Genomic DNA, 15,891 nt, shown 5'->3' with positions numbered 1-15,891 from the left:
AAATAAGAGGGCTTTTATTATTGCATCATAGGTTGAATAAATATATATAGTCATCTTGCATATTGTTTATTATCCTAACTATGCATTTTAAAAACCTCTAAAATTCAAATGTGTGGCATGAATCTCTAATAGATCTCTAACAGAACAACTGTGTGTTCTGGAGAATAAACAACACTGATGCAGTTGGATCCTAGTTCTCAATAGGAGATAATTTAAACATCCACCACCACCACCACCACCACCACCACCACCACCACCACCACCACCACCACCACTTCCTGGCCCTTTGTCAGGAACTAATAGCAATTTCTAAAGGTTTTGAGCTGATAATACTGGGGAGATGAATGCAGATAGTAGCAGAGACCAGAAAAACTACAAAACACACAGGGTACAAGATAACAACAAAACAGTGAATGCCTATGATTACACAAAACACAAAACCTCACTAGTGAGCAAGTGAAGACATCCACTTAGCAGAGATTCCAGAGCAGTGGCACTCACTGTCCTCCTGTCTGGAACTCTCGTGGGCTTAGATTTTCACATGGCTCTATCCCTACTCTCATCCCTACTATGTCTTTTTTTCTTTTTAAAGGCATTTTTCAATGTAGTGTTTATCTTGGTGTTCAAGATAAATACCAACCCTACCTCCAATTCTAAAACACACAGCTAGGTACTGTCTTCCGTGATTCTACTTAATTCTATTACTACTCAACTATGAACTATCAACTATTCTATTCTACTCAACTATAAATACAGATATATCACTGATTTTAACTCCATAAGATGCTATTCCTCTTTTTCTGCAATGTCAACTCTACTATGAATGTGCCATTTTTGTCTTGTTGTTGCTAATGTGTCTCCACAAGAGTAGAGTCTGATATTTATTATTCAAACAAAAGAAAAAAGAAAAAAAATGATTATAAAATGATTCATCTATTCCATTATCATTTACTCAACTATAAATAATGCTGGAGCAAATATCTTTAAAACATGTACTTTTAGCTAGAATGCTTTGCAAAATGGAAAAATTTTGAAACTACATTGTGAATATCCTTTCTCCACTTTTCTTCTTAGATGTTATAGATATATATTTGATCATCTGTTCCTATCTTATAAACATTTTCATTTTTGATCATTTATAAACTTACTCGAGTATCATTCCATTTATTCACTAATTATTTGGTCATCGGTTAATTGGTTTTGAAATCCTCTCACTATCAAAATTGCTATTTCAAGTGTATTTGTAAAAGTAATCCATATCAGGTTAGAGAGATTCTCCACTGAGTAGGAGAATCTTTGTAAGGGGCTGGCATTACATATGCCATTAAAATGGCATCATATGTGCCATTATAATTTCTGGCACTGCATATGCCCTGAGCACCACTAGGAATAATCTCTTAGTATATAGCAAGTAGAAAGCCATGAACATAGCTGGGTCTGACCCCAAAACAAACAAAAATCAAAAAAAGAATTATCTGCATGCATGTCACCTTGCTATATAAGAAAAAATTTCTAACCTATTACCTGCCTGGTGACTTTGTTTATGGAATTTTTAGATCATAGATATAATTTTACATAATTAAATATGTATTTATTTTTGTTCATAGCTTCTGGTCCTTTGTAAGTTAGAGCCCGCCTTTAAATTGTACAAAATTACAATGTTTACTTGTAAAAGTTTTATTGCTGTTATTTGTTATATGCCAGTATTTAATTCATTTGGAATTAATGTTTGTATAAAATATACAGAAGAAATGTAGAGTGTAAATTCCTTTCTTGTGTATAGCCAGATATGCATTACCATATTTATTATTACTTTCACCTTACACTAATCTTAGATATATTCTAAATTCTCTTTTAACTACTAGCCTCAGCACCTTTATTGTATATGCTGTTCCATTAGTCTATAATCTGATGTACAAGAACATCATATTTTTAAGGAAAAATAAACTTAAGAAAGGTAAAGGAAGAACATTTTGGTAGTTCAAAGGAATGAAAATATTACAGTTTGAAGATAAACCAAAAATACTTAAGATAAGAATGAATGACCATATTGTAATTGAATATCATGGTGTGTGCTTTATTCCAGGAAGATAATAAATTCATTCTCCTTTTTTTTCATTGTTATAAAATATCTTAGTCAATTGTAAATACCATTCCCACAAAAATTTGATTTTAAGGGACTGAAGATTTAGTACAGGATAGGGTACTTGCTTTGCACATGGCTGGCTGGCCTAGATTCAATCCCTAGAATGGCATTTGGTACTCTAAACCCTGTAAAGAATGAACCCTGACTACAGAGCAAGGGGTAAGTCTTGAGCACCACCAGGTGTGTCCTCCAAACTTTAATTTTAATTCCATGTAGCATTACTCTTTTTAGTTGTGCCTGAACTGAAATGTAAGAATATTATAACACTTAGGATTCTCTAAAGAACCAGAACTAATGGAATGTATAGAAATGTAAAATGACACTTAGTGGAAAGAGTTCTATGATCATGAAAACACTGAAGTCCCAAATCTGAACTGTGGGCCAGCAGACTGGAGAACCAGCATTGCAAATGAATTTCAAATTAATTTATTGGGGAACAGCAGTTTGTCTTTTGTTTCAATTCCATCCTTCAGCTGATTGGATGAAGCCATCTAGATTACGGAGAGCATTTTGTGCAAATTCAAGTTCACAAATTTAATGTTGACATCATATAAAAACTGCATTGCTCAATGGGCTGAGCAAAGGCTTCAAAAGCAAGAAACCAAGATTCATTTCCTGGCACCTGAGCCCTGCCAGGAGTTACCTCCAAAGCACCAAGCCAACCCCTGAAAATTGACAGGAGTGAGTCAACAAAAGCACTTCTTCCAAATTAGAATAATCTCGAAGTGTGATATATCCATCAATTCCTAAGAAAAATGATAAAATTGTTCTCCTTAAAAAGAAAATCACTTGGGGCTGGAGCAATAGCACAATGAGAAGGGCATTTATTTGCTTTGCACAAGGCCGACCTGGGTTTCATACCCAGCAGCTCTTCTGGTCCCCCAAGCCTGCCACTAGTGACTTAAAAGCACAAAGCCAGGAGTAATCCTTGAGTACTGCTGGGTGTGGTCCACAAATGAAACAAAACAAAAAAGCAAAAAATGAAAAAAAGAAGAATCACTTACAACATTACTTTGGGGAGGGCTTGAGAGATAAGGCACCAGCAAGTAAGGCATTTGTTTTGTGAACAGCTGCCTCAAGTTCAATTTCCACACTATATGGTCCCAGTGAGTCCAGTCTGGAATGATTACTACATACAGAACCAGAAATAAGCCATGAGCACCCCTGAGTGCTCTTTGGGGGCAGCATTCCAAATGCTCACTTGTCTACAGCTCATATATATTTTATAGACATGAAGTAAACATGGAGATTGCAGTGAGATGGCAGAAGAATTATGAAGTATTTACTGCCTTTTCAATGCAATGACTAGAGCATATTCTTTTTTTGATGTGAGTGTATCTCTGCTGTCAGTCCTCTCTACTGACTCTATGTCCAGCAGTCTATTCTCAAGAAGAGAGATGGAGGGAAGGGAAGATGGGAGAAGAAAAGATAAGGGAGGATGGGAGGAGAAAGTGGAAAGATCCTGCCCAAGCTTATGGAAGGCCCAAATCACCTGGGTTCCTTTCTAAAACATGAATTGAAACAGTTTTGAAAGCTTATTATCTCATCTTTCTCTAGAGATTCAGAATCTGTCATTCCTACTCTGAATGTTTCATAGATAACCAGGAAATGGGTAATATGCTGGTTCATTGATTTTGGAGAGGAAGTCTTCAGGAGATGCAGTAACTTTCTGGAAGTTACACAATTGTGACAGGAGCTCAAACATTTTTACTATGCAATGTATACTTTACGGAGGGGTCCAGATTACCAATGTGAAAAATACCAGCCCACCTAGCCCTACCTTAATTCTACTTATTTGTCTCTGTACACCCTGTTTTAGACTTAATAGTCTAAAATAAATTTTATACAAATTTTAGACGGTGAAACTGTTCTTACTGTATTAATTTGAAAATAGCCCAAACAAGGTGCAAAATCTTTTGTTTAATCCCAAGTAAAATTAGATTTCTAGGAAAAGACTTCAAGGTAAAATGTAAGATTTTATTCTTCCTTGCACATGCTGACCTAAGACAGACCTTGGTTTGATCCCCCAGCATCCCATATGGAACCTCAAGCCAGGAGCAATTTATGAGTGCATAGCCAGGAGTAACCCCAGAGCATCACGTTATGCCCCCCAAAATATTTTATTCTTATGGACTCTAATATATGAACATTATTTCCAAATCCCAAGACAAGAAGCAAAACTCTTCAAAATTGTATGGGTTTTCAAGACTTCTGACATCAGACATTTGACAAGTCTTTCAAGACACCTATGGGAACAAAATTAGTGGCCATTGTAGAATCTGTACAACTATTTCCATTGCTTTCTACATGATTTGGTCTAATCCATGCATTAATTTATGCATTAATTTATTTATTAATTTATTAATGCCTTTCACTCACACTAGGTCCAACTAGGGACCTTCAGTTCACTTGAGTATAAAACAAATAAAAGTTTCTTAAAATAGGAGACAAATAATATCAATAATAAGCTACTCTGACCTTCACTCAAATAGTGAAAGCAGATTTCTAGTTAAGCCACTGGGTATCACATTTGGATTTACCTGGTGTATGATCAGATTCTGGAGTCAATGTTTCTGTAGGAATACTGCTGCCAATAACCCAGTCCATATCATCATTAGAGTCTTGAACAAGATGACAGGCCGTGGTCCAGTTTCCAGAAGCTGTTTCAAAACTGCAGCTCCCTGCTGTGCTTGTATACTGGGCTAAGGAAACAAAGCATAATGGGATATATTAGAATGTAAATAACTTTTGACATTATCTACATTTATGCATATTTAAGAGATTATTTACATGCCATTAAAATATTTTTATGTTATTTTGAGCCATAACTAGCAATTCTCAGAAGTTACTAATGACTGTGAACTAAGGAGTTACTCTTGGACCATATAGTATACAGGTGAATGAATCCAGGTCAGCCATGTGTAAGGCAAGCACCCCACCTACCCACTGTACTATCTCTCTGGCAACCACATTTATTTATACATACAATTAAAAACTAGGGCATCTGTATTCTTTGGCGAAAGCTCTAGTTTTTTATTGCAAGATCTAGAAGCACAGCATGAATATTGTCCTTATTAATTAAATAGTTATATGAATTGACTAATTATATTAACACAAGATAGAAAAAATGAACACATGAACGTTAACATAGCATTGTAACAACACAGATAATCAGGGTTGGGTACATCGCATTTCAACAGATGCTGATGTATTCTATTCACTTTGGTGTTTGAACAGTGTAGACCTTTTGCATAGCAAGGATATTTCCTAAAGAAAACATGTTTTGGGAGAAGTAGTTAACCATCCAGAACACGGATCCTCTTAGCATATTACAACAATCTCCCACACACAACACTCCAAACGAGTCACTAAATAATGAAAGACTCTCCCTTCCAAAGGTAGTGACTGACAGTATTTAACATTATGTTGTTCACGATGAAATACATGACTAGAAAATACTCAATTGTCTACTATCCAGTCATCTGTGAAGAGGACCAGAATTATGCACTTATATGAGCTTTCATTTTTTTCTTCAGCACTTATTATTTTCAGCAGGTGCTGTAAAAAATGTCTTTATTGATTAATAGAATGAACAGTTTGCATTTAATTAGTGTGAAACAACAGAGATTACCATTGATTTTTTTAAACTCATATTGGAAATCTGACAATTATGCTATTTCTAATATTCCTTTTCCAGATAGCTTTTCATTTATTGTATTTTTTTGTTGTTTGTTTGGGGGCCACACATCCAGCAATGCTCAGGGGTTAGTCCTGGTTCTTCACTCAGGAATTATTCCTGACACTTAGAATTAATTTCTAAATTCTTTAGGCATTTCCTCCTTTTATTTAGGAAAGAACTGCTATTAGGGCCAAACTGCTTGCAAAATTTCTCTAAATTTTAAGGTGTAACAGACTGCATTTCCAGCAACTATGCTGTTCTCTCTTTGTCCTGCTACATTTGGACATCTGTTAGGGTGAAATACCAGACATAAGACATAAGGAGAGATAGTACAGCCAGGAACATGTTTGCAACCAATCCAGATTCAATATCCTGCACTTTTGAACCCAGCACTGGGTTCAGAGTGATCCCTGAGTGCAGAGCAAGCAGTAAGCCTGAGCATCCGAGGTAGGAGGCAAAAAATAATGGAAAAAGGAAACTATAGAGTCACTGAAGAAAAGGTGTGTCTCATGGTGAGAAAAATTGCTTTATTATTCAGGAGAAATTAAAAAGAAAAAATGACCTGGTTGTTCTTTCTCAGAACAGTGTGGGAAGGGGTGATGTTTAGGGATGATATGGTGAGTTAATTTTTTATAACAAAATCAGTTATGTGAAGATGGTAGCACATAAAGAAGGAGCCCATACAGTTATATATTTTTGGAAGACAAATGTCAATCTGATAAATTAACTAAATTCAAAGATATCTTAATTTAATTGATATTTAACACAACACATATTGCTTAAGTTTTCTATTCGATAGAAATACCTGTGCATTCTATTAAAAATCTATATATGTCATTTTTATGTTATTTAGTAGTCCAAACAGAAAGGAATTAATTTACCTCTATTGATAGGAATTTGTCTCTTTAGAATTATAACTGTGTCTTAAATATTTAGTTATAAAGCTTAGCTTATCCCTCTCTCCTTTTATGTGATTTTGTCATATTCATGTTCACTCATTGTTACAAATTTAATCCCTGAGACTATATATGGTATTTAGTTATATGGTATAATCCCTGAGAACTGCCAGCACTAACCCTTGAGCACCGTTGGCTGTAACCCAAAAACCAAAAAACAAATTTTAAAGAAATAAAAAAAAAAGAATGGGTTCATTTATCAGGAGTCACCTATTTTTATATTAGGAGTTACAAAATAAAACTTTATCTCTATTTTTAACCCACAATAAAAACTCAGTCATGAGAAATCTTGTATTTCTTTCAATATATGTATCAGGAACATGTAAGTAAACCATCAATATGACTGACAAGTTCAAGAGCCTGTTAAAAATTAAGCAAAACAATTAAAATAATTAACCTAGAAACCTGAAAAATATGTAAATCAGCTTTATTTTATTTCTGAAGGACTCATAGAATATTGTGGTATTTGTAATATAAATAAAGAAGTGAACCTCAGAATTAAAATAATTGCCCAACAGCAAGGGAGATGTGAAAATGAAGGCTACAGTTTAATAACCCCAAAATTCATTATTTTCTTTATAACCCTCTAAAATTCATTTTGTAAAAAGCATGTAACATACTCCATTATCTGATATAGATATGACTACAGGAAACCAGCTCTGATGTTTCCAAGGTATCTCCAATACCTTTAACATAAATTATTAATGATCAAGATGCAAGGTGATAAACTCATCTGTGAGATGCATAAGGATGTGAAACAAGTGGTCTGTAGAGTTGAAGAACATTGGCTTTTTAATTTGTCAACTTATTGATTTCATTTTAATGAATTCAAATACTTCCTACAACTGTTCATCAAAGTTTTGGGCAACACTCAGATTAAATTGACTCCAATTTCTGAAAACCCAATTCAAATCCTTCTGCTTTTATATCAAAACCTCAAAGATCCTTAGGAAAAATAAAATAAAAGAAAGAAATCTGAAGATAAAAAGTGAGTAAGGCAATAAAACTGAAGGGGTGACTGACAATTAAAAAATAAATATCTGAGAACTTCAGTACAGCTTATTTAATTTTGCTTGCTTGTTTTTGGGTCACATGCAATGATGATCAGGGTTTACTCCAGGATTTGTGCTCAGAGATCACTTTTGGTCTTTCATTTTTTTTCTTATTGGTAATTTATCTTTATTTTTTATATTTTTTAAAATTTTTGTTGTGGCCAAAGTGAATTACAAATCTTTCACAGTGATATTAAAGGTACACAGTGACAATAAATGAGGGGCAATTCCACTGCCAGTGTTTTCCTCCCTCCACCCCTGTTCCCAGTATGCATCCCATATCTCCATCCTTTACCCCCAGAATTCTAGTGTAACTGTTTCACACTTGTAAAGCTTTTGTAGATTGGGTATTGATTCTGTTGTCATTGACTTTCGGGTTGGTGTTCAAGTCTGATCATTTTTATTTCTACTAAAAGTTTGTATGACTTTCTGGTCTTGGTACCATCCATTTTCCCCCTCAATTTGTGAGGATAAATAAAATTATTCAAGATATGTGGTTCTGTTGAAGATAAAAAAAGAAAAGAAAAAATACTAGGAGGAGTCTGTCTATGTGTTATAAATATCTATATACAATAAAAATGGGAAAAATGAAGAAAAAGGTAACAAAACAAAACACACAAAAACTCAACAAAGTAACAACAAAAAAGAACAATTAACCAAAATCAGAAGCTACAAAAAACATGCAAGCAACAAACAAAAACAAATCAAACAAACAGACGAAATAAAAACACACCAAACCAAACCACTAAACAAAAAAAGTAAAAAACCCAAACCAACATTTTTGGTTTTTATTTTATTTTTTTGTTTTGCTCTGTTTTTTGTTTGTTCTTATTTTGTTATTTTTGTACTTTTGTTTTTACTGCCCTATTGCTTTTTGTTTTTTTTTTTTGCTTTTTTGTTTTTTGTTTTGTTTGTTTCTTTGTTTGTTGTGTCTTGTTTTGTTACCCTTTTCTTATTTTTTCCCTTTCTCCCTCTAGGGAAATTTATAACACCTAGAGGGACTCCTCCAAGTTCCTTTCTTTTTTTTTTTTCTTTTTCTTCTTTTGCTTTTGTTTTTTTTTCTTTTCTTCTCCCCTATCTTTTCATATATCTCCAACAGAACCACATTGCTGTAATAATCTTGTTCAGACTCACAATTTGAGGGAAAAAAATGGATGATTCCAAGACCAGATAGTCGAACGAACATTTAGTGGAAATAAAAAATGATCAAACTTGAACACCAAACTGATAGTCAATGACAACAGAATCAATACCCAATTTACAACAAGCTGTACAAGTGTGGAACATTTACACTAGCATTCTGGGGGGTGGGTAAAGGAGGTAGATACAGGATGGATACAGGGAACAGGGGTGGAGAGAAGACAAAACTATGGGTGGGAATGCCCCTCATTCAATGTCACTATGTGCCTTAAATATTTCTGTGAAATAATTGTAATTCACTTTGACCGCAATAAAAAATTTCTTTAAAAAGTTTTCCCCTTCAACAGATGAATGGCTAAAGAAACTGTGGTACATATACACAATGGAATATTATATAGCTGTCAGGAGACATGAAGTCATGAAATTTTCCTATACATGGATGTACATGGAATCTATTATGCTGAGTGAAATAAGTCTGAGAGAGAAAGACGCAGAATGGTCTCACTTATCTACAGGTTTTAAGAAAAATGAAAGACATTCTTGCAATAATTTTCACAGACAAAAGAGAGGAGGGCTGGAAGTTACAGCCCACTTCATGAACCTCACAACAAAGAGTGATGAGTTTAGTTAGAGAAATAACTACATTTCGAACTATCCTAACAATGAGAATGTATGAGGGAAATAGAAAGTCTGTCTAGAGTACAGGTGGGGTCAGGGTGAGGAGGAGGAATATTTGAGACATTAGTGGTGGGAATGTTGCACTGGTGATGGGGGGAGTGCCCTCTTATATGACTGAAATCCAACCACAATCATGTTTGTAACCAAGGTGTTTAAATAAAAAATATTATTAAAAAACTTTGTGTTTTCTATTTTATTATTATTGTTGTTGTTGTTGTTGTTGTTATTTTTACAAAGGCCCAGTAAGTATTGGTGAAATTAAAACAAGAATTTCCTTGCCCTAAGAGGTACTGAGATTCTCCACCCTTAAAGCAAACTCTCATGGGACCAACTACAGGCTCTTTACAGACCCATTATCACACCCCAACGTCTTTTTATGGTTCTAGGCAACTTTCTGCTCAGTTGTAGATAATAAAATCAGGTCTCTCTAACTAGAGATCTTGGTATTTACACAGGTCATAGAACAAAACCTAAGATAGAGTCTTTCTTTACAGTTCTAGAAGTTCTGTTCCATTAATGTTGTTGTAATCAGTCTTTTATAAATGGTGGTCTTGGTTTTTGCACCGATCCTAGGATGAAGCCTGAGATAGAGTGTTTTTGTTATGTTTCCAGAATTTCTCTTCCATCACAGTTGTCAAAGTTAGACCCTTGGGATTGGAGATCTTGGTTTTTGTACAGATCCTAGGTCGAAGCCTAGGTGAGGGCTTCTTGTATTGGTCCCAGGGTAAATACTACCCAGTCTTGACTGTCAAAGTCAGGCTTGTGTATTTGGCAATCTTGGTTTTTTCACAGATAAAAGGGTGTCTTGTCTTCTGATTTTATCTTACCATTAGGGCAACCTGCTCTTAGATTAAGTTATTGCCATTTCCTCTTTGGCAAGATGTCATATCAAAACTGGCACAAGTTGGTGCTAGAGTAGTATTAGGCATTTCCCAGGGGGAGTTTGGTTCCTGTTGCTGTTGCAGGGAACAGTGTCAGTTCTATGTCTGGGGTCTAGGTCTCAGGATTGGACAGTTGCTGCTTGATCACATGGAGTCTAAGTTGGGTCCACATGACACATGTTCAGGGTGGAGGCGCCTCTGAGGACCAAATGCAGTGCTGGGAATCAAACCCAGTTGGTTGTGTTCAGGCAAATATCCTAACTACTGTTCTGTCTCTCCAGACTGCACTTTATAAACTTAAATTTATACTGAACCCACACACATGTATTCACATATAAATTTCAAATACAATATATATATTCATATATATATTCAGGCAAATATCCTAACTACTGTTCTGTCTCTCCAGACTGCACTTTATAAACTTAAATTTATACTGAACCCACACACATGTATTCACATATAAATTTCAAATACAATATATATATTCATATATATATTCATATATAAATTTCAAATACAATAATATTACTTTTAAAATATTTGTTATATTTAAAACTTAACCAGAAATATTTTATGAACAACTTTTCTATGTAAAAAAGCAAATAACTGGTGTTTTATATATTCCTTTTACAATAATTTACCAAATTAGGAAGTGAATTTTTGAAGAATAAATTAATGTATTTTCTATAGTCATATAGGGCTATAAACATGTGAGATAAATAATTTAATAAAATATTTGAGTGCTTTATATCTGATAGCAAAAGGTAAATAGTTGATGATTCTTTATAATTTCCTGTGTATTCTCAGTAGTCATTTGAACATATCTCATATTCATATTAATTTATCTTTACAGTATACATAAATTGGCACAGTTTTGATACGTTACTGCTGATTTTCAACTATTATGTTTCTGTATTAGGAAAAATCAAGTTTTCACAAAATGCCTTAGAACCTTTTTATTGGAAGTCGTAATAAGATCAGATTCTTCAGCCAATATAAAAATTTCAATTTTTGTAAACTTACAATAAGGTAGAAATAATACTAAAAATATTCATTTAAAATAAATGTCATTTGAAAAAATGTGTACTTTCAATGACGATATATTAAATGATTATATGTTCATAATCATTTTTAAGTTAATATTTATAATACTGGTGCATTCAAGTTTAGTTTCAAATGGTACCAATAATTTTTAATTCCTTCTATAATGTATTTCTTTAGAGCCAGAGTGATGGCGCAGCAATAGGGTGTTTATCTTGCATGTGGTTGACTCAGAATGGACTACGATTTAATCCCACAGTCCCATATGGTCCCCAAGCCAGGAGCGATTTCTGAGTGCATAGTCAGGAGTAATCCCTGAGTATCACCAGGTGTGACCCAAAAACCAAATATATGTAATGTAGTTCTTTAAAACTCAAGTATGAGGGACCGGAGAGATAGCATGGAGGTAAGGTGTTTGACTGTCATGCAGAAGGTCAATGGTTCAAATCCCAGCATCTCATATGGTCCCCTTTGCCTGCCAGGGGTGATTTCTGAGCATAGAGCCAGTAGTAACCCCTGAGCACTGCTGGGTGTGACCCCCCCCAAAAAAAAACCCCAAAAACTCAAGTATGACATAATAAGGACATTATACTATATGAAGTAAGCGAGTAACAAAAAGACAAACAATGGGGCCAGAGCCATGATGCAGCAGTAGAGCATTTTTGCCTCGCATGCAGCTAACCTAGGATGAACTGTGGTTGGATCCCCGAGCATCCCATATGGTCCCTAAAGCCAGGAGCAATTTCTGAGTGCATAGCCAGGAGTAACCCCTGAGCATCACTGGGTGTGCCCCCTAAAACAAAACAAAACAGAAAGATAAAAAGACAAACAATAAGTGATTCCTCTTAAACAAGGTATGTAGAATCATTGAATGATTCGAAGCAGAATGTGGAATAGTCATCAGCAGGATCTAAGCTGGATGAGGGAAGAGGAAGGTTAGTATTTAATTGAAATAAAAATTTTGAGGCTACAAATTGGGGGAGGCTGCCTTGCCATGTATGTCTCTGATCCTGGTTCAATCTCTGGGTAGGATACCCAAAGTTCTGCCAGGAATGACCCCTGAGAACAAAGCCCAAAAATAGGCCCTGAACACCCCTAGATACAGACAACCTCACCCTGTATCTACTTCTTCCCATACATAAAGTTTAAACATTTTAAGATAAAAATGTTTGGCAGATGAATGGAGATGGTAGCAGAATACCAGTGTAAATATAGTTAATGCCATGTAGTTGAAATGTTTAAAATGCTCTATCAATGCTATTTAAATTTAGCAATGAGTGCAGGGCTAGATAGATAAACAGTAGAGATGAAATCAGAAGTAGCCTCTGAGTATTACCAGGAGTGACCTCAAAGCAAATAACACCCCCCCCAAAAAAAACCAACCAACCAACCAAACAAACAAACAAAAAAGCCACTCAGAACAGGCTCCTCAAAACCAGTTCAAATAAAGATTTTTCTTAATTAAATAAGATTCAGAAAAGTAAAATAGTAGTGAGGAAATATTAAAAAGTCAAACAAGATGTGGGGTAAGGGAGTAGGCAGAGAAGGTTCCCCCCTGGATGTGCAACCTTTCTAGTAAGAAATGGAATCTTGAATTTGAGATGTGTCTGTTTTTATTTGCATAACCTTTAGAAAGAGCCACAAGTGCTGTTTTGTCACTTCAGAGACTAAATTAAAAGAGTGCTTGCTGTTTTTTCCTGAGGCTCTTGGACTGATCACTCCCTGAATGCTCACTGGAGTTCAACCCCATCCCTTTTAGAGGTTTGTCAGTCCTCTTACAGCCAAGTAACAGAAAAGCCAAGCCTCCGGGATCATTCTGGATGATGACAAGATGCCAGGTGGAGCAGACAGATAGCAAGAGGATCAATGTACCGAACAGACTGGGGACAAAGTGATCTTGGAAATGAGCCTCCAGCTTGAGCCAAACCAGCCTGAATGACACGGATCAGACAAAATACACCTAGAGGGTTCATTTAGACCATTAGTTTTGTTTTGTTTTGTTTAGAGGATGTTTTAAAACAAATTCCAATCGATAGCCTTCATGGTATAGGATCCATATTAATGTCCATCACACATTTGAAAAAAATTATTTGGATTTGTGGAAGGCAGGCAGGCAAAAGAAGCATGGAAGATTAGCAATGGGTGTTTTTTTTGGGGGGGGTGATATATCTAAGACATGGACTAAAGAAGTTCTTCAATTATTAGATGTCAGAAGAAAGTTGTACAAAGAAATGAAGGTTGGAAACCTTTGCAGATGCAGAAAATGAATAAACTGGAATGGAAGTCTAGCCAAAATTAGCACAGAACTATGGAAGGCTGCACCACCCAGCTCAAGGTAAGAGAATACTTCACCTGAAGCTAGAAGTGATTATAATACATTGAAAGGTTACCAGGAGTACCAAGCTCTTCCTCTCGACAACACAATATCAATGGACTCTTACAGAAAGTCCCAGGCTTTGCCTTGTCCCTGCGCTAGAAGAAGTTGCAGCCACCATTCCTGTTGACTCATTCTCTGAGGTCTCTTTTCTTTCACCTCCCCTCACTGTGGACTGTTGATTCCTACCAGATTCAGCTCCAGAGAGATCCTCAGCTCTAAGACACTACCTGATCACTGACCTCTGTGAACTAGTTCTCAGACTCCACAAGGCCCGGCATGAGATTTAACTGTACTCTGGATTTTATCCTCTCTCCCCAGACTATCTCAAGAGATAGGGATATCTATATTTTCTTTGTATATTCTGTAAAGGCATTTTCTTAATAGTTATAATTCTTAGTGTTTATTTCCATATGTAAAGGAAGCTTTCCACATCCCCCCCCTTTTTTGGATATTCTTAGTAGGAAATTCTAGTAGATAAGTCTAGCATGGGATCTTAGTTCAGTTTAGAACCAGGTTATAGAGATTGCTTAGCTTGTTATTTTTAACCTCCATATACACCAATAGTATCATGTGGCATTGTTCCTTTTTGCACAGGCACATTAAAATGGTAGAATTTTAATGTATAGAAAGAAGTTCTTATCTACTGGAGATAGGAAGTCATAAATTTTATAATGTAGGGCACCAATTAACCTGAACATTTGTCATGGGGACTCAAGCTACATTGAGTTACTCAAGTTAACTCAAGTTACTCAAGTTAACATTGAGTTAACTCAAGCTGTAACTCAAGTTACAACTGAGTTACCTCAGTTGATTAGACTTTGAACATCCAACTCCGAATCTTAGATCCCATCCTTAGAACAGGAATGGTTTTCTGCACAAGCACCAGGAATCAAACTCCCTTTTACTCGGGGGAGGCCCTAATGTCACTCTGGCACCAACTTGCTCCAGGGTAAATTCATATGACACTCTGATGACAATAAAACAGCAACCACTTGCTCTAATATTAGGTTTCCTTATCTTGCGACCTAATGATGAAATAAAATTAGAATATGTTCTGGGACACCCAAGACAACAACAACTGTAATTAAGTAGAACTTTTCTTAGAACCATGAAGAAAGACCTTGAAGTTAGACAATTAGTATGCCTGGAGCCTGTAGTCAGTCTTATGACAACAACTGTAATCGAGTAGAACTTTTCTTAGGACAACAAAGAAAGACCTAGAGTTTGAACAATTAGCATACCTGGAGCCTGTAGTCAGTCTTATGACAGTATGTTTCATGGGTAGGATCAAGAAATCCTAAATGGAGCAATGAAAGCCTCTTCAACAAGTGGTGTTGGCACAACTGGCTAGCCACTTGCAAAAAATTGAACTTAGACCCCCAGTTAACATCATGTACGAAGGTTAAATCTAAATGGATGAAAGACCTCGAAATCAGACCCGAAACCATAAGATCTATAGAACAACATGTAGGTAAAACACTCCAGGAAAATTGAGACTAAAGGCATCTTTAAGGAGGAAACTGCACTCTCCAAGCAAGTAAAAGCAGAAATTAACAGATGGGAATATATTAAACTGAGAAGCTTCTGCACCTCAAAAGAAATAGCGCCCAGGATACAAGAGCCACCCACTGAGTGGGAGAAACTATTCACCCAATACCCATCAGATAAGGGACTAATCTCCAAAATATACAAGGCACTGACAGAAATTTACAAGAAAGAAACATCTAATCCCATCAAAAAATGGGGAGAAGAAATGGACAGACACTTTGACAAAAAAGAAATACATATGGGCAAAAGACACATGAAAAAATGCTCCACATCACTAATCATCAGGGAGATGCAAATCAAAACAACTATGAGGTACCACCTCACACCCCAGATTGGCACACATCACAAAGAATGAGAACAAGCAGTGTTGGCGGGGATGTGGAGAGAAAG

At 35.6% G+C, this 15,891-nt stretch overlaps 1 protein-coding gene across 1 annotated transcript in view; it reads right to left on the bottom strand.

Annotated features, from left to right (window-relative positions):
- The window catches only part of MALRD1 (MAM and LDL receptor class A domain containing 1), a 516,995-nt gene that overhangs the window by 168,012 nt on the left and 333,092 nt on the right, over window positions 1-15,891 (bottom strand). The window contains exon 32 of the mRNA XM_049777533.1: window positions 4,687-4,848. Coding sequence (XP_049633490.1) covers window positions 4,687-4,848 — 162 coding nt within the window. The remainder of the gene's footprint in view (window positions 1-4,686; window positions 4,849-15,891) is intronic.

This window comes from Suncus etruscus, chromosome 7 (assembly GCF_024139225.1).
Source record: "Suncus etruscus isolate mSunEtr1 chromosome 7, mSunEtr1.pri.cur, whole genome shotgun sequence".
NCBI classification, from domain to species: Eukaryota; Metazoa; Chordata; class Mammalia; order Eulipotyphla; family Soricidae; genus Suncus; species Suncus etruscus.
The sequence above is the reverse complement of the archived record's forward strand: the minus strand, read 5'-3'. Positions and strand labels throughout refer to the sequence as shown.